The 22,149-nt window shown below is 38.0% G+C and overlaps 3 protein-coding genes across 4 annotated transcripts in view; 2 read left to right on the top strand and 1 right to left on the bottom strand.

Moving 5' to 3' along the window:
• Positions 1–2,982: 2,982 nt before the first annotated feature.
• LOC101745386 (uncharacterized) lies at positions 2,983–4,599 on the top strand. The gene is made up of 2 exons (XM_004928100.5): positions 2,983–3,124; positions 3,513–4,599. The coding sequence occupies exons 1-2, from the start codon at positions 3,107–3,109 to the stop codon at positions 4,455–4,457; spliced, it is 963 nt and encodes a 320-aa protein (XP_004928157.1). The 5' UTR covers positions 2,983–3,106; the 3' UTR covers positions 4,458–4,599.
• Positions 4,600–9,770: 5,171 nt separating this feature from the next.
• On the top strand, positions 9,771–19,751 carry LOC101745240 (uncharacterized). Of its 2 annotated transcripts, none has more exons than XM_004928099.5 (5): positions 9,771–10,428; positions 15,739–15,833; positions 16,298–16,468; positions 18,289–18,442; positions 18,787–19,751. In XM_004928099.5, the coding sequence occupies exons 1-5, from the start codon at positions 10,419–10,421 to the stop codon at positions 18,903–18,905; spliced, it is 549 nt and encodes a 182-aa protein (XP_004928156.1). In that variant the 5' UTR covers positions 9,771–10,418; the 3' UTR covers positions 18,906–19,751. The 2 variants fall into 2 exon arrangements, with proteins under 2 accessions (XP_004928156.1, XP_062529575.1); XM_062673591.1 differs by lacking the exon at positions 9,771–10,428 and adding an exon at positions 10,563–10,583.
• LOC101745090 (uncharacterized) overlaps positions 19,749–22,149 on the bottom strand; it is a 20,891-nt gene continuing 18,490 nt past the window's right edge. The window contains exon 5 of the mRNA XM_004928098.5: positions 19,749–21,723. Coding sequence (XP_004928155.1) covers positions 21,626–21,723 — 98 coding nt within the window. The 3' untranslated portion in view covers positions 19,749–21,625. The remainder of the gene's footprint in view (positions 21,724–22,149) is intronic.

Below are 22,149 nucleotides of genomic sequence, written 5' to 3'. Positions count from 1 at the left end.
AATAATCTAAGCAATAAAAAAATAAAAATAAAGTCGTACACTCTTTCCGGAGTGGTTGTGGCTATGTATGTCTTATTGCTCGGTTGCGGATTTTACGAGGCTTCTCCATATCTCTCTATTTGTGACGGTACGTGTACATTCAGTAAGGGAGCACTTAGTAGATGACTTAATCAAGTCAGTCCACCATGTGGGTGATCGGCCGCGAGAGCGTTGACCGTCTACTCTTCCTTGAACCATTGATCGTTCCAATGAGCTTTCATTACAAATGATATGTTCAAACTTAAGGATTCGCAACTGCACAATCGACGCAAGCCTTTGTATGATTTGGAGCTCTTTCAAGATGGACATTGGTGCGGTGAGCAGTCCATTTTGTCCTCAGCAAGCGTCTTCAGCACCACATCTCAAGGGTGTCAATCTTTTTACGACACTTTAGATGGATCGTCCATGTTTTTTCTCCATATAAGAAAATATTAGTACATTAAGCATTATCAGCAATATATTTTTTATTGCTGATATGAGTGCACGAGCTCACGGCCTACTTGTGTCAAGTAGTCACCGGAGCCCATAGACTTCATTCAACCCTGTTAATGCCGCCGCCCATCTCGATACATGAGTTCTAATTCTCAGTTTTTACAGTATAACAACTGCCCCACCCTTCAAACGCATTACTGTTTCACGGCAGAAATAGGCAGGCTTATGGTACCCACCCGTACGGGCTCACAAAACTACCAGTAAGCAGTTTACCATCAATCAGACATAATAATAACAAAAAAACATAACAGAAGTAATATTAATTTACTGGTGGTAGGACCTCTTGTGAGTCCGTACGGGTAGGTACCACCGCCCTGCCTATTTCTGCCGTGAAGCAGTAATGCGTTTCGGTTTGAAGGGTGGGGCAGGCGTTGTAACTATACTGAGACCTTAGAACTATATCTCAAGGTGGGTGGCGCATTTACGTTGTAGATGTCCATGGGCTCCAGTAACCACTTAACACCGGGTGGGCTGTGAGCTCGTCCACCCATCTAAGCAATAAAAAAAAAAGTAACAGAAATTGTAGTTAACCGCAGTATACATATTCAGAATCGTTTAAGGTTTTATGGGTTCATAAAATCCTTAGATATTATATTTAAAAAGTACAACCCTAAGTCTTGCGTATACAATAATCATATCATTTAAAATGAGATATGTAAGAATGTCTGCTACGTTGTCTACGTATTATGTAACATCCGCCGAAGATACGATTACGTGTGGGTCTAGAACAACTTTAGTTTACCCAGGAATGCCTTCTCGGGTCGCTGGTGACGAATCACACGTGTTAGGTTTAGCACAGATATAATATATAGAGCTGTTAATAACTTTTCACAACGCGCACATACTCTGACGATTATTTTTATAAAATATGTGAAAATATATTCTTCAGTTTTTGCTATTATTTGACATAATTAAAATAAATTTAATAAGATAAAGGTAATTTTTTATATGTTCTCATAAAAATAAATGATTTAATAGATGTTACTGAAATACAATAATGGTAGGGTACTTATTCTAAGCCTTATACTTTGAAACGGTATCTTTGATGAAGATTAATCGTATCATAGATGGATAAAAATCATGCATTTATGTTATTTTTAAGACGTTACTTGATGAAATTTCAAAACAGGAACTTTATCCATTTTATTTTTTATATGTAGAATTTTTAGCTGAAATAATCTTTACCGATAAATCTAAGCGCTCTTAAATCTCATAGGCATAATTTCTATGATCATCTAGTTGTATTGATATCTGTGAAAACATAATCACAAACACACAATCTTATTTACTTACTACAATGCTTCTAATTTATTTAACGACTGTCTCGAATCGTCAATTTAGTTAAATTAATGGCCTCTATATATTGATGTTTTGATTAGTTTTGTTATCTGTTAATAAACAATTATTATAAAGCAAATAATGAGTTTTATAACAGTGTGGTTGGATATTTTCACTTCGATATAGTCACTTATATATAGTCACAGCTCCTAAGCTACTTAATTACCTTAATTTTAACCAAATACTTAATTAATTACTTATTAATCCATAGTGCGCTTCCAGAGATCTTTTTGGCCACGTACCATCTGGCTTTGGAATGAGCTCCCCTCTACGGTGTTTCCCGAGTTCTATGACATATCCTTCAACAAAGGAAGCTTGTGGAGAGTACTTAATGGTAGGCAGCAAGTTGGCTTTGCTCCTGGCATTGCTGACGTCCATGTACTGCGGAAACCACTCGCCATCAAGTGGGCCGTAAGCTCGTCGGCCTATAGGGGGATTTAAAAAAAAAAGTTTTGAATATAAGTTTTGATCTTCCTTTGTTTCGTTGGCATGCAATACTACAATGTGCGTAGTGCGAGTTTTTTAACTTTTCGATCGCGTAAAAGTGAACTCAAATTTGTATGGAGTTGGACAGCGTTCCTACGTTTGCCACTAGGGGCACTGTTCCAACTCCATACAAAATTGAGTAAGCTTTTACGCAATCCAAAAGCTAAAAAACTCGCACTAAGCACGCAAGTGAGATTTTAGACATGACAAAGTTTCTTCCAAATTATTCCAGTAATTTGTCATTCATTAAAGTGTCTCGAACTCCAATATAATCTGTTTAGAACTTTTTTTATTGCTTATAAGTGTAGACGGGGTCACGGTCCACCTAATGTTAAGTGGTTATCAAGGCCATAGACAACCACAACGCAAACAGCGCCACCCATCGTGAGGCATGAGATCTAAGGTTTCAGTTTTTACAGTACAACGGCTGCCCTACCCTTCAAGCCGAAACGCATTACTGCTTCACGGCAGAAATAGGCAGGGCGATTGTACCGACCCGTGCGGACTCACAATACGTCCTATCATGAATAAGAATAGCATATTATTAAAAATTCAAAAGGTGATGTTCAGTTTAAATTGTTTATTAACAACTCTATACAGTTACGTAATTATAATCTTCCATCGGGTGTAAATAGAGCTGTGTTCCGGTTAGCCCCTAGGCTGTCATATACCTTTATAAATACCATACGAATCTGTTTCAAGCCACACTCACTTTCTTTACATCAGTACAGAATCGTGTGTATCGGGAAAAATGGTTCGAATAAATTATGTAAGTAAACTCGCTTCTAAGCATTATTTAGAAACATTAGGTTAATGAAGAAATATACCATAATTTTAGGGGCACATTGATGACAGTAACATTTGAACTAATCATACAATTAATAGCAAATTTTCATTTGAATAAAATCTAATTACAATTTCGAATCAAATTAAACAAATGCAAAAACAAAACAAATAATTTAAAAACAGTCTTAATCTGTTTTGTCTCTTTATTATTTTCTTTATGGAAAATGGAATTCTATGCCACCTTCTCATAAGGTCTACTTTAGTCATAAAAAGATTGTAAGCCTCCTCACTCACTCTCTTTGACTTAAATTCGCTTAAACATAAAAGTCTATTTTTTTATTTGTCACTTCACGAGTAATTATATTTTATAGATTTTCCTGGTCTTTTGCTTCAATTATGCCCTGAGCGCTGAACAAAAGAAGAGATCATATGTTGGCGGTGGATCGCACGGATTCAGTTCTGGAGGCGCTATTTCATCAATTGGAGGAGCTGGAATCGCATCGTCTGGAATTATTTCTTCGATTGGAAGCGGCATCGGAGCAGAGGGTGTTGGTGGAGGCTTTGTGTCTGGAGGTGCTGGAGGTATTGGCGGTATCGGAGGATTCGGGGGCATTGGCGCTGGTGGAGTTGGAGGTGGATCAATAATCGGTTCAGGATCGCTCAGTGGGGTCCCAACGCAACACACGGTATCGGAATACTACAATACTGTAGCCGTTCCCGTTCCTCAACCGGTACCAGTATCCGTGCCTAGGCCTGTACCGTACCCGGTACATGTTGGTGTGCCGGTCGACTCGCCCCGACCTGTGCCGGTGCCTGTACCGCAACCCGTACCTCATGTAGTAACGCGACCTGTAGCCGTCCCAGTTGATAGGCCTTACGCGTACCCGGTAGCCCAGGCGGTACCCGTTACGGTAACTCAAAGTGTTGGCATTCCTGTTCCGCAGCCCTATCCCGTATCAGTTCCCGCCCCAGTGCCTGTCAGCGTACCCCAAGCGGTTTCTGTTCCAGTTACCATTGTGGCTTCTGGATCTGGAGGAGGACTTGGACTTGGCGGTGGAGTCAGTGGATTCGGAGGTGGCTTCAGTGGAATTGGGGGTGGCGTCAGTGCAGTTGGGGGTGGGATCGGGGGATATGGCGGTACGGTTGGTGGTTTTGTGCCATCTTCTGGCATTGGCTTAGGGGTAGGCGGTGGCATTGGACACGGTATAGGATCTGTAACTTTAGGATCATCCTTGGGATCATCGTTGACTTCCGGCTCGTTGTCAGGTCACACGATCGCTACGTCTCATGGTCACCGCATTCACCATTCGTATTAAATCTTCAACTTTGTAACCTTCCTTGCCAAATTAAGTCTGAGTAGACTATATTGTTTTAAGATTGTAAATACTTTGGGTATTTAAATGGTTTTATTAGTAGCTGTTGATATCACATCCAATAAAAGGAATTAGTTTAATATAATTATGTCTTTCATTGTTATTCACAACGACCTGAAATCTCCTCGGTTTTTGGACTGTTTACTCCGTAGTAATTTCACTGTGAATTCAAATACATAATTTTGAACGAAGCTTTTTCAAAAATGCGAAATAAGCGAATATATATATTATATATTTTTTTATTCAAATAATTTATTTAAATATTATTTCCAAATAATCGGAGTATCCTTTAACATTTTCCTAAAATCATAAGCGATAGCGATTTTGCCGAAATTTTAAGGCGGTTGCCCAAGTGTAATGTAGTGGCGGATAAGTGATTCGCCACAATAATAAAACATTTTAAAAACTTTAATGCGAAACAAGGTCTGAAACACTTCGTCCGTACTTGCTAAGAAAATACTACACTGCTTGTTCTCTTTGGTCCTGGAACTTCAATACGATTAAGTGTTTAAAAAAAATACTACAAAGACACAAAAATATACGTCGCAGCCCTTAACGTACTTCCGCAGAAGAATGAAGAAAATCTTATAGAATTAAAGGATGACATAAGACAAGTGGCAGGCGTCACGTGGAACAGAGTGGCTCAAGAAAGACATGAGTGGAAAAGGTTGGAGGAGGCCTTTGTCAATTGGCAAACAGATCTGCAGAAAATAAGAAAAATTCAAATAATAGGCTAGATTAAGGTTGAAATAAAATTTAAGTTTTCTATATAATATTATATTTGGTCATAGAATTTTAATATGGATCTGAATAAAAGGCTATATTATAAGTGTTAAAACATTATATCTACCTTCTGTGAACTTGGTAAGGCGCATATTCGTTCAGTATGATAAACCAGTCAGAAGTTTAAGGAATATTAGTTTAAAAAATGGCGTGCATGGTGCCAATAGTTATAAATATTGTATTGACCGATATGAGTAGAAGGATTATCATTTGGATAAAAATGCATGATATTAAAAAGCACCCTATGCTTTTTCATTCATTAATATATAGTTATATCCACGCAAATACAACAGTTTCTAATTTGCCAAGTGAAAAAAAGAAGGCGCTCAAAGGAATTTGTTGTTTTGATAATTATATGTATTATCTATGGTTTTGGCTACCGAAAGTAAATAACAGGTCTAATTGTTTAAAATTTTGAAATCTTATCGGTCCTTGATAAGTACGCCAAATTTCGAGTTAATCCGACGTTTTAAGGGGATCAAAATCTACGGTCTAAGATTCTGTTACATATATACGAACATACGTATGAAGCTAAATTTATAAATTATAATTTGCGTAATTACTAGTGGTAGGACATCTTGTGAGTTCGCACGGGTAGGTACCACTGCCCTGTCTATTTCTACCGTGAAGGAGTAATGTGTTTCGGTTTGAAGGGTGGGGCAACCGTTGTAACTTTTTTTTTTTTTTTTTTTTTTTATGATTGTTACTTTACTGGTGGCCCGAAGGCCTTTCCAGTTTCACCAGGACAGGTGGGCGAGCAAAGGCTCAGCCAAGAGGGGCGGGATTAGCTAACAACTGCCCGAGCGCCTCCGAAGGAGACCTAACAACTCAAGAGCAATTGCTTCGCGAATGAATCTACTACCGGATCGGAATCGCGACCCGCTGAGAAGATCCGGCGAGAAACTCAGCGAGCTGATTCATGGGTTAGGTTGCACGGCGAACTCTTTGTCGAGTTCGACGAGTACGGTTACCGAGGTCCCTAAGCCTGCTCCTAGTGTTAGAGCTGAAGGCGTCTAATGCAAAGGTTATTGGATCTGATGGATCCGTAAGAACGTGTCTAGGGCGTCGACGGTGACTGGCTCCTGCGTGATCAGGATTCGGGGAGTAGTCAGCGGCGGCAACGATAAGTCGATTATCATGACGCATAGCCTTATCGAAGTACCGTTCCGACGCTGACTTCATGTATTTCTGAATAGATTCGAGGCCCAGGTCATCGTGTAGGTCAACGTTCCTCACGAACCACGGAGCTCCGACGGCTAACCTGCAAAAGCGGGATTGTAGAGATTGGAGGGTGTCTATGTGTGTGCGGGCCGCGTGAGCGAACACCACACTCGCGTAAGTCATGACGGGTCTTATGCAAGTTTTGTAAAGTGTCACCTTGTTCCGAAGGGACATTTTACTCCGCTTACAGATCATGGGGTAGAGTCTACCGAGAATAAACGCGGCACGGTCACGGACTGATTTTATATGCGGGCGGAATGTCATCGATGCATCCAGGGTAACGCCCAGGTACTTGACCTTCCTGGCCCAGGGTATGGATTGACTAAAGAGAGTAATCGGGGGTGTGAGATTCCTCCTCCTAATACGGGAGGAAATCCGTGAGGAGCTTCCCCTCTGAAATAGCACCGCAGTACTTTTCGCTGGGTTGATGTCTATGCGCCATTTTCGGAACCACTGTCCTAGGGCTAGGGCTGCGCTCTGAAGCTTCTTCGCGATTAGGGACTTGTTTCTACTGGAATAGTAAACAGTCGTGTCGTCGGCGAATAAAGCTAAATGGGTCGGCGGCGACCGGGGAATATCGTTAACGAATAAGCTAAATAGGAGGGGTGAGAGGACAGAGCCTTGCGGGACTCCTGCTGTGAGAGGTCGTGGGGAGGAGCGGGTTCCCTCGACTCGATATCGAAAAGAGCGGTTCGACAAGAAGTCCCGTAAGATGAGCACGAGACTATCCGGCACGCCCATGTTGAATAGTTTGAAAATCAAACCATTGTGCCAGACTTTGTCGAACGCTTTTGCGACGTCGAAGAAGAGAGCTCCCGTGTATAACGGTTTTGGTCGATTAAGCCCCACAAGAATGTGCTCCGTGAGGCGGTGCACCTGTTGAACGCATGAGTGATTTGTACGGAATCCGAATTGTTCATCGATGAGAATGCCCTTGGATGAGACGAAGTCTCTGAGGCGTTTGTAGAGCAGACGCTCATACAGTTTGCCTAGAGACATGAGGAGGCTAATCGGGCGGTAGCTCGTCGGATGATTTTTTGGTTTACCGGGTTTATGTATGCCGATAACGTCTGCTTCTTTCCACACCGCGGGAAAGATACAGTTCGCCATAGCGGCATTGAAAATAGATGCCAACATCACGATGAGTTGGACGGGTAGAAGTTTAATAACGCGGTTGGATATACCGTCGGAACCGGGAGCCTTGCGAGGACGTAGGTCTTTGATCAAGTCTTTAACTTCCATCGGGGTGACGGGTGGTAACACATCCGAGGGTGGCAAGGAGACTCTGCGTCCTACCTCACTGTCTACTAATTCTACATGAACAGGGTCCACGGATTGAGTGCTGGGCGTGCACTGGGTTTGCAATGTATCGGCCAGCAGCTCTACTTTTTCGTCATCATCGAACGCCGCGAGTCGGCCTGAGGGGCCTACGAGGGGGGGCATAGTTACTACCGTATCCGATTTGAGAGTACGAGCTAAGCGGTAGTAAGACCTTTGGGAGGGCGCGAGTCCTTCTAAGAAATCAGACCATCTGGCATCTCGGACTTCGGCGATGCGAGACTTTACGTCGCGTTGTAAGGCACGCATTCGAATACGATTTTCCGCGGTAGGATACCTGTCGTAGGCGCGTATCGAGGCGTTCTTAGCTCTAAGGAGCTCCCTAATATCGTCGGGCAACCCGAAGCGGTAAAGGAAGTCCTCCGCTACAACTTGTTTCGATGACCTATCTAATGTCGAGGTGATGTGTGACGTTAAGATGTCTATGGCTTCAGCGGTATCCTGAGGAGACGGGGTAGAGTCCGAGCTAAACGGGAGCGATGGTGGATCAGATTCAGCCAGGCTGATGCCCAGCGTGTGCCAATCCACCACAGTCCTCGTGACGGGAACGGAATCGGGAGCGCGACCACCGTTGTAACTATACTGAGACCTTAGAACTCATATCTCAAGGTGAGTGGCGGCATTTACGTTTTATGCCGGCCACTCACATGCGCGCGAACATTGCACATTGTACGAATGTTCGTGCGCATATGAAGGGCCGTCAGACATTCATTCGCAAACTTAGCGGCTGTGAAAATGGGTTCGGTACTCAATTTACGAACCCGTTTGCGCTTTCTCCTACACTTGTTTACGAATGTCTCACGAATTTCTCTTCTTTTTCAATTCGTCAATAGAACATTGAAGAGAAAAAGAGTTTTTAATTCTTTCCTAGGCGTCATTAACGGCCATTCTGTTGTTATGGGATTTCTTTTGAGGGTCCCATATGGTCGATTCATTTTACAGGAGCTCAATGAACTCCATCACCTTGGTGTTGTTCCAATCCATGATAAAGGTACGCTACACAGTAAACGTCACGGACTATGAAAATGGTGAAACGTCCGTTACCTTCGCAATCGTGGGTGCAACTGTTCACACGAATGTGTGCAAGACTACGCGAAGGATCGCGGTTCGCGCGCTTTCATGTCCGTTAAAAAACCGACACAGCTTGGAAAACCGCGAATGTAGCTAAAACTTTGCATAATCATTTGCAAATGTCGTCCTACACTTGTGGGTTTGCGTATTCGTGCGAATGTGAGTGACCGGTATTAGATGTCTATGGGCTCCGGTAACCATTTAACATCAGGTGGGCCGTGAGTTGGTCCACTCATCTAAGCAATAAAAAATAAAAAAATAAAAATAATATTAAAAGCGTACCTATTAATAAAAAAATCTCGACTACTTTGCTAATAGGCATAATATATAGGTATATTTTTTTATTATCGGGAGTACCCACAATTGGTGTAATTCGATTACAGAACAAACGAAAGAAACGGAATATCTTTTTAAGTGATTTTATGACCTGGTAACTGAGACCTTTAAGTCATGTCTTATTTTAATTTATATTCATATTTGTATGAAAAATGATATCATGGAGTGAAATGAAATGAAGATGATTAATTTGAGACATTAATCAACTGGGATGAAATTAAATGAAATGAAATGGGATGAAATATAATCTCAGTATAATGGTGGTCATTTACTAAGATTTTTTCAGTGGACTATTTGGAGGATCCCGAGAAGTTACGTCCAGCGGCTTTGTTTCATTTTCCCACATTTGTGCACTTTCACAGATATTAAACAGTTGATAAACCACCATTATGACACATTTAAACTCGAAGAAACACTACATAGACAAAATAAAACAAACCACACAACTTCACTCCTCGCGTTCCCGCCAAAAAGTCCAAACGGAATATTATCAACAACAAAAAAATTCTATACCTCCGATCCGAAATCACACAACACGCGGTCACATATAAATGCAATAGCTAAGACAAGTGAGGGTAAAAATCAAATATTAGTTAGTATTATTTGAAATTTTATTTGTTGTGTGCTCTGAACGACTATTTGCTCTGTGTAGAAACGTGGCAAACAATCATATTATAAATAATACAATCACAGATTCAGACAGTGCGGTTGTGGTATAAATAAAGGAGTGTATATTCAGACATTTAATTAAACAAAGCTATCCGTGAATGCAACTTCGATAAAACAAAGCATTTTCAACATAAAAGTATTCTATTCTTTTTGTGTTTACATTTTGTTAAATTAATTAATTAATGCCGGCTCTTATCGTAGTGATATGAATATTTGAACGCGACTTCGGTGTAGTCAGTGATTATAAACAAACAAAAGAGTTTTCTGTGTGAATTCAAACAGCTACTAGCTGTAACGATGTGAATGTATCGCAAATTCCTAATCAGTATTATATCTCATTATCATTAGTTGAAGATTATGTTATTGTATTGAAGCGATAAACTGTTATCAAACGATAAAAATATTGTCAGTTAGTGTATGAATTGGCTCGTTTGAGATTGGACGAAATATTTCTTCATAAACTTGGTGCCGATTCGTTTATATACAATGTATACGAGTGAGTTATTTTTCTTTTTTAGAGTTGGTATTTGCTATTGGAATTTTTGATGAGTTATTTCAAATGTTTACGGGTGATTATTATTTTTGTTAATGAAGTGTTGTGTTTTGTGTATCATGTGTAACATTAGGTCATCGTAATTGGTTTTTTGTGAGGTCCCGTGTGGACAGTGTTTTTTTTTCTTTTCTTTTTTTTTTATGCGCGTTCCCCTGACGAGTCATTGTCAGGGACATTTTTTAGGATTATTTGCTTTTTCGCCAATTTTATTTTTGTTCACTATTTGGGCAGTGATGTTGGGCTATATTGGTCTTGATGGAAATTGTTTCGAGAAAGTTCATTCGCGCAACAGCTGTCTGAGTTGTAGGCCTTCGGGCAGCTGTTGGCAATACTTCCGATGGATCCTATAAGTTGGCCCACCTGCCCTGGTCCATAAAAGCATCCGAGATAATAGCAATAACTCCGGTAAAACAATTTGGACAAATATACAGATGGATGAGCTTAATCGAATTCAATATTTTTATCAGTATTTATTTTAGTGTAGATATGATCTCTTAAGTATCCGTTTTTGAAGTACAACAGCTTTTAAGTATTTTAAACGGAAACGCATTACTGCTTCACGATAGATATAGACAGGATGGTGGTACCAGTAATTATGCATATTATAATTTTGTGGATTTGATTTTTGTAAGATTTAACCACGCAATATATTTAATATAAGTGTGAGTTTCAGAGAATACTACTGCTACGATCAAAAGTAGTAGTAGATAGAGTTACTCGAAACGTTCGGAATGATATCTTATATGTTCTGGTAAATAAAGCGATAGAATAATTCATGTAAGATTAAATTAGATTACACGGTTTTAATTAATCAGAAACGGCTATGGGATAATTTATATTTAACGATATAGTGAGTGGGAGTGACGGTATGAGTACTGTCAGATCTTTTTACAGTCAATCAATCTATCTATCTATCTTCTAGCTTTAAAACATTAGGTTTTTCAATCAGTTTTAGCGGGTAGGGCCCTAAAATTCCTTGGGCCCGCGGTCTGCTCCCAACACCTTGCAGATCTTCAAGATCCACATAACCCCGAGCGCCCCCTAGACACTGGGACCTCGTAGGAGGTTCGACCCCGGCCCGAAAAAACAAAAAAAAAATTTTTCAATCAGTGCTTCTACAACAGAAGCGTTTTGCTCATAAAATACAATAAGGTGCTTTTGCACACTGCAACAGCTTAGTCAGTTCTTTTTTTTCCTACCTTCCCTTGAGAGGCTAGCTTCTCCTTGACATGTAGGTGAGCTCACGGGGCTCAAACCGGAGTGTTGCTAACACTGGCCCTAGCAAGAGCAGCTAGACATGGGTAGAAAAAAAAAAGAACGATCTAAAAAATTCAGCTTTGCCAATTTGCAATGGATATTATGTTCGATTTAGGTTTATAGTTGTTTTAGCTCCGAAAACAGTCCCATTGTACCCTAGTTGTACATGTGGAGTCAGTGATATTTTCATAAAAAGATATCATTATATAGTATACGACACTTAATAATGTTTAGATAAGATTTTTGTTGAGTGATAATTTTATCGTATGAGTCATAACGGTAAAGCTGTCTAAAAATATGAAGGGCACAATATCTTATTTTTGTTTGTATGTTTTGTGAGTACTGGAATAATGGTCACAGAAGAACTCACGGTCCATTTGACGGTGAGTGGTCTCCGTCGTCAATGACCTTTATATTATGAAAACTTTATAAAAAGGTTAACGAATATTTTTTCATTATTTGTATAGTTAACTAGCGACCCGCCCTCGCTTCGCTTCGGAAACTTTAAAACACACATGAAACAAAAAAAAAAAAAAAATTAAGAAAAAGTAGCCTATGTTCATCAGGGACAATGTCGGCTTCTAATGGAAAAAGAATTTTTCAAATCGGTCCAGTAGTTTCGGAGCCTATTCGAAACAAACAAACAAACAAACAAATCTTTCCTCTTTATAATATTAGTATAGATAGTCTACCGAACGGAGCGAAATAACTAATTTACCACAATGTAAAATAACTAATTTACCACAAAGTATATCTAGTATATACTTTATTTTAAACGTTTATAACTCAATGGCAGTTTGCCTTCTGTGTAATGGGTATTAAAAACACACGCGTCAAAACAAGTGCGAGCCGAAATACCTAATAAACAATCCTGATGAACAATAATAGAATAAATACAAACTTTGCGAAAATTTACTAATATATTATTACTAGCTGACCCGGCAAACGTTGTTTTGCCATATATAAGATTTCTAGGGAATTTCTAGTGTAGAAAAAAAAACTAACTTATTGTAAGTGTGTAAGGATGTGGTAGATGAGTGAAAGAGGCATGTAGCGCTGTGAACGATGAAGGAATATAAAAATAACAATACCTCATTCAACCACATAATGTCTCATTATAACAAAAAAAAAATGTCCCAAAAATAAAAAAATAATTTTAGGGGTGGACAACCCTTATCACACAAGGGTATGAAAAATAGATAGTACTGATTATGCATACAAAATTTCATGAGAATCGGTCAAGCGGTTTCGGAGAAGTATGGGAACGAAAATTGTGACACGAGAATTTTATATATTAGATATACTAGATGATGACCGAGCTTTTCTCAGTTTTTTTTATAACGCCATCTTGTTGTGTCATTAAAGCGGTTAGTTGCCCTCAACTAAGAAAAATAGTATTATTATTCGCCAATAGATGTCGGGAAGAGTCATAAAGTTGATTATCGATAAAGTTGATTATTGAAAACACGAATAAAACAACATTTTCTGAAAATAAATCGTAGCTAGATCGATTTATCGCCCCCGAAATCCCCTATATACTAAATTTTATGAAAATCGTTGGAGCCGTTTCCGAGATTCAGATATATATATTTACTGGTGGTAGGACCTCTTGTGAGTCCGCGCGGATAGGTACCACCGCCCTGCTTATTTCTGCCGTGAAGCAGTAATGCGTTTCGGTTTGAAGGGTGGGGTAGCCGTTGTAACTATACTGAGATTTTAGAACTTGTATCTCAAGGTGGGTGGCGCGTCTACGTTGTAGATGTCTATGGGCTCCAGTAACCACTTAACATCAGGTGGGCTGTGCGCTCGTCCACCCATCTAAGCAATAAAAAAAAAATATATATATATATACAAGAATTGCTCGTTTAAAGGTATAAGATTTTATTTATTTATTTATTGTATTGATGGGTGAACGAGCTCACGGCCCATCTGATGTTAAGTGGTTACCCAGTGGGTATGGACTCATAGACATCTACAACGTAAATACCGCTACCCACCTGAGATATGAGTTCTAAGGTCTCAATATATTTACAAAGGCTGCCCCACCCTTGAAGCCGAATCGCAATACTGCTTTATGGCAAAAATAGGCAGGGCGGTGGTATCTAACCGTGCGGACTCACAAGAGGTCTTACCACCAGTAATTACGCAAATTATAATTTTGTGGTTTAATTTTTATAACACGATGTTATTCCTTCACCGTGGAAGTCAATCGTGAATGTTTGTTGAATACGTATTTCATTAGAAAAATTGGTAGCTGCCGGCGGGATTCGAACACCTTTGCTTCGCAAGATACGAATGCACAGGACGCTTTATCCTTTAGGCCACCACGACTTCAGAATAGCCAATTACTTGAACGTATCAACGATTCAAAACGTCAAAACAGATTCTCAACGACCTGGTTAAACAGTTTACGATAAAAACCGGGGGTCGAATAGATTATAAATTGGGTTTCTTCCTGTTACAAGCTTTTAGTCTCTCAAATTGTAATCAACAATATTACAACAACAATAATATCAAATTGTAATCATTTACACTCAGTGTCAGTCAGTGATGAAGTCGTGTTTGTTTTAATGTAACTAGAGGTCCCGCAGTAGTCGAAATTCGACTATAATTAATTGGAATTGTAAGTTTGTACACTATTATGATTGTATTTTATACTTCTATAATCACAAATTTCGCTAAGACTACACTATAACAAATATTAACAAAGACAAACAATATTTAATCTCAATTTGACAACAGACGTCAAGAACAAAAGTTTGTCAATAAAAAGTATGCATGTGTGCGTCAAATACATGGTATGTAGTGTGTGTAATGTTTTCTTTATTGATTTAATGTATGTTTTATGCATTATTTAAAAAAAATATTAGCATTGTGCACTTCTTCTCTATATTTTCTATAAGTGTGGAAAATTTCATACTCCTCCGTCCGCGCAATTTTCGTAAAAAGGGATACAAAGATTTTGCTTCACGTATTAATATATAGATGACATTTATATAAAGTTCTTACAGTGACGAAAGCTTAGTGTATTGTCAATATTTGTATTAGTGTGCGAAGATTATCAACTCATGGTAACGAAGACGTAAACGAAACATAGCGTGTGACTGTTTTTTTAATCAACTTAATAAAACAGGGGGAATTGATTCGTCTGTGTTTATTTTGGTGCATAGCTTGTGTTTTTTGTGCGTTTTTTTTTTATTGCTTAGATGCGTTTTTCTCTAGCGTCTCATTTCGACCTAACGCGGGTCTTAACTCAAAGACAGTTTTGTTTTGCCTACCGAGTTTTGCCGAGTAACCTCGAGGGGTTATCATAGCTTCAACGGACGTGTAGGCGACTCACGGGGCTCAACCTGGTGACTTTTTAACATTAGCCCTAGTAAGGGCCGTCGCCCATGGACTTTAGCAAGCCGCTGCCTACCGTTAAGTACTCTTCACAAGCCTCGAAAGCCTCGATTGAAGAAGGACATGTCATAGCGCTCGGGAAACACCGTGGAGGGGAGCTCATTCCAAAGCCGGATGGTACGTGGCAAAAAAGATATCTGAAAACGCACTGTGGATGACTCCAGGGATTACGGATGATTATTATTGTTATTATTAGTGGCGGGTGGTGCATTGCTAAAAAAACTCAGAGCAAAATACCACTGGATCGGAATCTAAGAAGCTCCGAAGAGAAACTTTGCGGGTTAATTTTCACGACGAACCCTTCGTCGCATTGGACGGGTTCAACGAGAACGGTGACCGGAGACAAACAAAATATTGCGACTCAATATTACACTATTTAGATACGTTAGTGTTGATAATACGGTTACGATTTAATCTCCAGTTTATTAGCTTCAAATAATTAATAATTTACAGTTTTAGTGGTCATTGACGACTTAATATATTATAGTATACTATATATAGACGAGAACTTATACTATAATAATTCATTACAGTGTTCATTTTAATGACGGTTAAAACTGCATTTTATTCAAATATTGCATATGCAATTTTCAGGTCTACCTTTCTCGATGGAGCACATTCCTAAACAAAAGGGCTTCGGATGCCTATCTCTCAAATTTGGCTGTATATTATCGGGCTTAACTTTAATCGTAAGTAGTTAGTATGGTATGCATTGTAAATTCTGTGTGTACTGTCTGTATACATATTCTGTGTGTTTGTATATGTATAGACTATGGGATTGCGCAAGCGTTCACATTTCAAAAGCTAATATTTTCTTCTGAGGAAATACCTAATCCTTTTCTATAACGTCCATGGAAAATATCGTGTAATAAAAATCAAATCAGCACATTAATGCGTTATGGCGTTTTGTGCCCGCACTGGTAAGAGCGACCAATTTGCCTATGTCTGCGCGAAACATTGTTGCTTTGTACTGAATTGAAACTTTAACATCATCCCGAGTTCTATAGGTTCGTGATCACTTAAGGCTAGATGAAGCGTGAACTCATCCATCAATCCGTTAATGGAAAAACTATAACTATTTCAGTACATGAAGGTCTAATAAATTTTTGACAATATAGATTTCTTAAATGCAAAACCGCTTTCTACTTCACAGCTGTACTCCGTGCTGGTAATAGCGCACTCCTCAGCCGCCATCGCAACAGCCTCACAGTCGCTAAAGTTCGACTGGGAAGGAGTTTTGACGTATGGCGTTTTGGCAACTGTCATTTTGACACATTGCGTCACGCTGTTCCTGACAGCCATCATGCTTGTCGGCACTTTGAGGGTAAGGAGCTTTTAATGTATACTAGTGGTCCCCCGGTAATCGAAATTCGACTATAATTAATTGAAATTATAAGTTTGTACACTATTAAGATTCTATTGTCAATATACTTCTATAATCACAGATTTCGGCAAGACTTCGCCTTTGGACAAATATTAATAAAGACAAAAAATATTTAATCTATTCTCAATTTTACCACAGACTATAGGCAATAAGAAAAGTTTGACAATAAACAAATAGTATGCAGGCGACACACACGTGAAATACATGGTAGTGTGTGTAATATTTTCTTTATTGATTCAACGTATTTTTTATGCAATTAAAAAAAAAAAATATTAGTATTGTGCACTTTTAAAAAAAAAAATTAGCATTGTGCACTGCTTCTCTATATTCTCTATAAGTGTGGGAAATTTCATACTCCTCCGTCCGCGCAATTTTCGTAAAAAGGGGTACAAAGTTTTTGCTTCACGTATTAATATATAGATAACTTAAATAAAATAAATTAAAATCTTAAGGACTAGCAAAACTGTAGACTTTAAAAAGAAGAAGCTGTCTATAATTCTCTTATAGCTCCAGGTAACTGCTGTCTTCGTTCTGCCTCGAAATGTACCTTAAGTATTTCGATCAGCAGTCGCAGAGAAATACAGTCTTAGAAGTTTAGCTAGAACTAGATTTAGCGAAGTTTCTAGAAGTTTCTAGAACCAAGCCAGACGCGCTAAACGGTTTAGATTCACCACACGAGGCCCCAAATACCATTCCACGTGACATGACTATAACACGTAGAATGGTATTGCTTTCACTGTGGAAAATTCACCAGTATGAATTGTATGTAGTTGGAACAACGCCCCTATTAGCAAACGTAGGCAAACTCTATACAGGTTTGAGTTAACTTTTACGCTAGCGAGAACGTTAAAAAACTCGTGCTGAGCACCCAGGTGTCAATGACTTTCGTTCAGAAAACCATTGGAAACAAGTTTATAAATCAGTACTATTGTATTTTGTCAGGCACTTAAGACAATAATCCAACCATAGCATACAGTTTGTTATGTTAAAAATCCAAACAAATTTTTACATTAATATTACACAGTAAATTAAACACTATCTTAATTAGCATTATGCTTATTATATCATAGGAGAAAAAGCAATAATCTATATATTAATACGTGAAGCAAAAACTTTGTACCCCTTTTTACGAAAATTGCGCGGACGGAGAAGTATGAAACTTCTCACACTTATAGAGAATATAGAGAAGGAGTGCACAATGCTAATATTTTTTTAAAATAATGCATAAAAGATACTTTAAATCAATAAAGAAAACATTACACACACTACATACCATGTATTTGACGCACACACGCATGCATACTATTTATTGTCAAACTTTTGTTCTTGACGTCTGTTGTCAAATTGAGAATAGATTAAATATTGTTTGTCTTTGTTAATAATTGGTGATTATAGAAGTATAAAATACAATCATAATAGTGTACAAACTTACAATTCCAATTAATTATAGTCGAATTACGACTACTGCGGGATCTCTAGTAATATTAAATATCCGATATCGAGAAAATCCGACGAGAAACTGGTTGTATCTATGTGCTTAGTTGCACGTTGAACTCTTCGTCGATTACGATGACCGATGCTTGGAGAGCTTAAAAGCACCGAGAGTGGATAAAGAGGATCCGATAGAACATGTTTAGTGCGTCGGCGGCCTTACCTTGCCCCGTCACCGGTCAGATATATGGTTAGAAGCAATCACGTTATGGGTGTTGCACATTTCATTCATAGGTTTAATAAATTGTTTCTTATTCATATTTTTTAAGGAAAAACCTCACTTGATGCGTCCTTGGCTGGTGTGGATGTCTGTGCAGATCATGATCTACGTTCTCATGTTCGTGTTTTGGACCACAACTAACATGGTCAGTCATATGGGCGACACGTCGATGCTCGGATACGCGTTGGAATTTCTAACTCTCTGTAAGTTGTTTTACGGGTCAATATCATTGTTAAAGGCATTTGATATTCATTTGGCTTTGTTCATGTCTCGATTGTGCTTTTCTATTACCAGAACTTAGTATATCATATCTAGTATTCTATCTAGTCTATCTATCTAGTAGTATAATATCTGGTATTGGTATCGGGACCATGTCGAACTGTTTGAACCTAACTCTGTTGTATCTGCGGGCTTTATACAGTTAGGTTAGATCAGATCCGTAAACAATTCTGCCTATTTAGAGCAATCAAGCTTACGTAATATATCAGACTTAATATCTCTTTATTTATTTATTTCATTTGTGTTTTTTTTTTCTTCTTTTTTTCAGTAATTCGTTTCTACATGCTGGTCCTTGTTGCAAGCTATTACGATTTGTTAGAAAAGGACAGAGAATACGGAGAGAGACTCAAAAGTTTGAACAATCAACACTGGTACAACTCTGCTTGATCTAGAAGTTTAAGTTTAAGGATAACGGAATACTCTTTTGTTGTTATTGTTTGTTTTTTATAATTATTTTTTATTTGTAACTGTTTATTTGAAACTGAAAACTGCTATTATGAACTTCTTGAGAGAATTTATCGCGTCAAGAGTTAGCAAGCAGCCAATCTGTATAATAAACTGTAGGTATAGTGTATTAAACTTTGCTTAGTTACATGTTGTAGGATCAATGGATATGTTCCTGAATGATTAAATTGCAGATTTTAAGATTATGCTATCATACTCATGACTCATGGTAGATGATGTCATTTACCTTGTTGATGTCTATGGGCTCTGGTTACCGCCTAACACCAGATGGGCCATGAGCTCGTTCATCTATCCATTCAAAAAATAAAAAATAAAAATACGGATTAATTTGTAGTTTTCTAGCCCTTTTCTTTCGATATCGACCACTTGACTATAATAACGGATCAATCAGCTTAAAGTGAAATATTATCTTGAAAGTGGTCACTCAGATATCTAAAAAGACAAATTACAATGAATTACAATTTCAAGTTTTCGGTTCGTAAAGTTAATAACCCTGAATCCATTTGTAGTTTATGTCGAGATGTTTTTTTTTTTTATTGCCCTTGTAGGCAGACGGTCATACGGCCCACCTGATGGTGAGTGGTTACCGTCGCCCATGGACTTCAGCAATGCCAGGGGCAGAGCCGAGCCGCTGCCTACCAAGATGTCAAAAAAAAAAGAATTTAATACGTAATTAAGTTAATGGTTTCTCGATTCCAAAATGTGTATTTAAAACTGAAGAATCATTTGTCATTAAAATCCAAGGAAAAATTCATAAGACGTACACAATTTCATGAGTTTTATTTGGTATATCGCTTAAGTTGTCATTAAAAATACACCACTCATCACGGAATGTACTTATTTTTATAGACTTACAATTTATAATACATTGAGCTTAAGACACTATATGCTAACGTAAGCATTCAGAAGATTAAACATGAAGAAATTTAAGACGACACGGACACGATGACACGACACGACACTACACGACGACACGACACGATTAATATTATTAATTTGTCGTGTCATCTTTTTTATCGATTAATTGGTTTTTCGTGTCACGAAAACCTTATCTTAAATATTATAGCAAAACCGAACAATTCTTATTTAAGAAATATAGTTACGACGGTGGAATAAAAAAATATAAGAAGAAAATGCTTTACAGCGACATCGCCATCCATTTTATTATCATAAAATTTATTGTTAAATTTCGCATTTATTTAAAATTTCTAATGCTTCATTGTCTTCGTGGAAGAACTGAGTGTACGTGATTATTAACCAGTGAAAAAATTATGTAGTGTTATCTACATATTGTTTTTTGATCTATCTTTTAATTTTAAGGTAAACTTGTCTAGCCTCTAACCTTTAGGAATATGGTCAAGGATTCCTGATGGGAATAAGTGGAGAGGCTAAGCTCAGAGTAACATTATGGTTGGAGGGTGGTGAAATAGTAGTTTGTAACTTCTAACATAGCCGCAGAGAGTATCATTACACTAAGGGTACAATATTCAATGATATTCCTAAAGGTTATAAATATGTATCTCTAAATTTTATTTTACCGTCATCTTGTCTAGCCTCTAACCTTTAGGAATATGGTCAAGGATTCAGGATGGGAATCGGTGGAGAGACTAAGCTCAGGGTACGGAATATGGATGGAAGGTGATGAAATAATAGTTTGTAACATCTAACATAGCCGCAGAGAGTATCATTATACTAAGGTTACAATTATCAATTATATTTCAAAACTTTAAACCTTAATCCTTAATTAATTACTTAACTCTCTAAACCTTATTTTACCTTTCGTAAAAACTTTTACAAAACTAACAATTTTAGTATAAAAAATTCGGTAAAAAAATAATAATTTGTTGGTTCAAGATAAATATACATTAAGGCACCATTAATTAGTTCAGGAATCGACGAGAGCTTAAGGACAAAAATTCGCCATGAAGGCGGAGAACTGGTGGTATCGCAGTCGTAGTCCTGGTCGTTATCAGGACCGAGGACAATGACAGTGACAAGACGTGTCAAGGTTCATGTATATTTTAACGTCTCACCTCTAAACTTTGCCAGCTTTACTACATATATATACGCTTAGCCCATTGAGTTTCTCGCCGGATCTTCTCAGTGGGTCGCGTTTTCGATCCGGTGGTAGATTCTGCGAAATACTGCTCTTGTTAGGGCCAGTGTTAGCGACACTCCCGGTTTGAGCCCCGTGAGCTCACGTACACGTCAAGGAGAAGCTGAAATAGCTTCTCAAGGCTATCAGCATAGGTAGAAAAAAAACCCACACGCTCTTTGATTTTTAAAGTTAGATAAGTTCTACCTATATAGCTATATTTATATATAGTTTATTGATACAAAATTGTACGATACGTTTTGGCGATCTCCTTTGAAAAGTTTTAGAAAAAGAGTGTAAAGACGCGAGTTTTAATGGAATTATTTTTGAGAATATTACATTTATATTATATTTATTATATTTGAGAGTATTACAAATGTATCGCCAAATTTGCTATTGAAAATATACCTAACAAATAAGTCAAAGGATTTGAGATCTATCTCTCGTGTTTTTTTTTTTAATTAAAGTAAAATGGACACATTAGGTTTATACTGAAAAAAATAATAATCTTAAAATGAATAAAAAAATAAAATGTTTATCTAAGTCATCATGCTGTGCCGCTTTCTCTTGTGTATTTTACAGAACCGTCTCTTTCCATCTTCACTATTGAGCTCCATATTAATATTACCAAGTAGATTTGCAGTGCTAAAATAAAATAAAAAATCAACACGTATATACGCAAGTAGATCAGTCTATCTCTAACGATTAAATAATTAAAGATTATAGGAGGACCTTTCAGTCCAGTTTTCGCGGGGTAGTAAATAGTTTACGTAATGTCAATTTACTTAATGTACGTAACGTAAAATTGCATGGTCAATACTCTACGCAATATTGTCAATGTCAATATATATAGCAATATATATGTGTGATAAAACGCATAATTCTTCGTCGAATTTACTGGTGGTAGGACCTCTTGTGAGTCCGTACGCGTAGGTACCACCAGCCCGCTTATTTCTGTCGAGAAGCAGTAATGCGTTTCGGTTTGAAGGGCGGGACAGCCGTTGTAACTATACTGAGACTTTATAACTTATATCTCAAGGTGGATGGCGCATTTACGTTGTAGATGTCTAT

The sequence above is a fragment of the Bombyx mori genome, chromosome 18 (genome assembly GCF_030269925.1).
Source record: "Bombyx mori chromosome 18, ASM3026992v2".
In the NCBI taxonomy this organism is placed as follows: Eukaryota; Metazoa; Arthropoda; class Insecta; order Lepidoptera; family Bombycidae; genus Bombyx; species Bombyx mori.
Note: the sequence above shows the minus strand (reverse complement) of the source record. Positions and strands in the feature narration are given on the sequence as shown.